Here is a 621-nt window from a genome sequence, read left to right as displayed (position 1 = left end):
CCAGCCGCTCAAAGGCTGTGGACCCATTGTCCTCTGTCCCCCCGCCGGGGTCATAGATGCGGTAGGGTCCTCTCCCTTCCATGCCTGCCATTCAGTTGCCTACCTCCCAGCCAGACATCCCTGCAAGGCAACGGAGCACAGCGTCACCTTCCTCTGGCCCCGGATGGCACCGTTGTCCCCTGGTCGCAACTGTGCAGGGATCCGGGGTGCCACACCAACGGGGGCAGGGCTGCCTCACTGCTTGCGGGCCAGCAGAGAAGTGTCCCAGGTGAAGCCACTTCCCCCTCCAGCCCTGCTTGGGGTGAACGTGCCGGGGTGACTCACGGTCATGAGAAGTGTCATGCAAGGAGGCATCACCAGCACCGCCACCCGAGGTCGGCTCTCACCCCTGTGGGGCGCGAGAATCCCCTAGGAGGTCACAGCCACCCGCCCCTGCATCCCTGTGGGGATGGAGACCCAGTCCAGGAGCATCTACCCACACCAGCACAGACCTGGGCACCGTCACCGGAGCATCCCGCTCACTGCAGGATATTTTTGTGGGGCAGAAAGGGTTGCAGTGGGCTGTTTGGGAAGGGGCAGTGTCTGCAGCTGCAAAAGCCATAACCCACAGCCGGTGGGCTG

The 621-nt window shown here is 63.8% G+C and overlaps 1 protein-coding gene across 1 annotated transcript in view; it reads right to left on the bottom strand.

Annotated features, from left to right (window-relative positions):
- TNIP1 (TNFAIP3 interacting protein 1) overlaps nucleotides 1–91 on the bottom strand; it is a gene marked incomplete at its 3' end in the record, with an annotated part of 7,676 nt that extends 7,585 nt beyond the window's left edge. The window contains exon 1 of the mRNA XM_009576677.1: nucleotides 6–91. Coding sequence (XP_009574972.1) covers nucleotides 6–91 — 86 coding nt within the window. The remainder of the gene's footprint in view (nucleotides 1–5) is intronic.
- Between the last annotated feature and the right edge of the window lie 530 nt (nucleotides 92–621).

Source organism: Fulmarus glacialis, unplaced genomic scaffold (assembly GCF_000690835.1).
Source record: "Fulmarus glacialis isolate BGI_N327 unplaced genomic scaffold, ASM69083v1 scaffold18304, whole genome shotgun sequence".
Lineage (NCBI taxonomy): Eukaryota > Metazoa > Chordata > Aves > Procellariiformes > Procellariidae > Fulmarus > Fulmarus glacialis.
The sequence above is the reverse complement of the archived record's forward strand: the minus strand, read 5'-3'. Positions and strand labels throughout refer to the sequence as shown.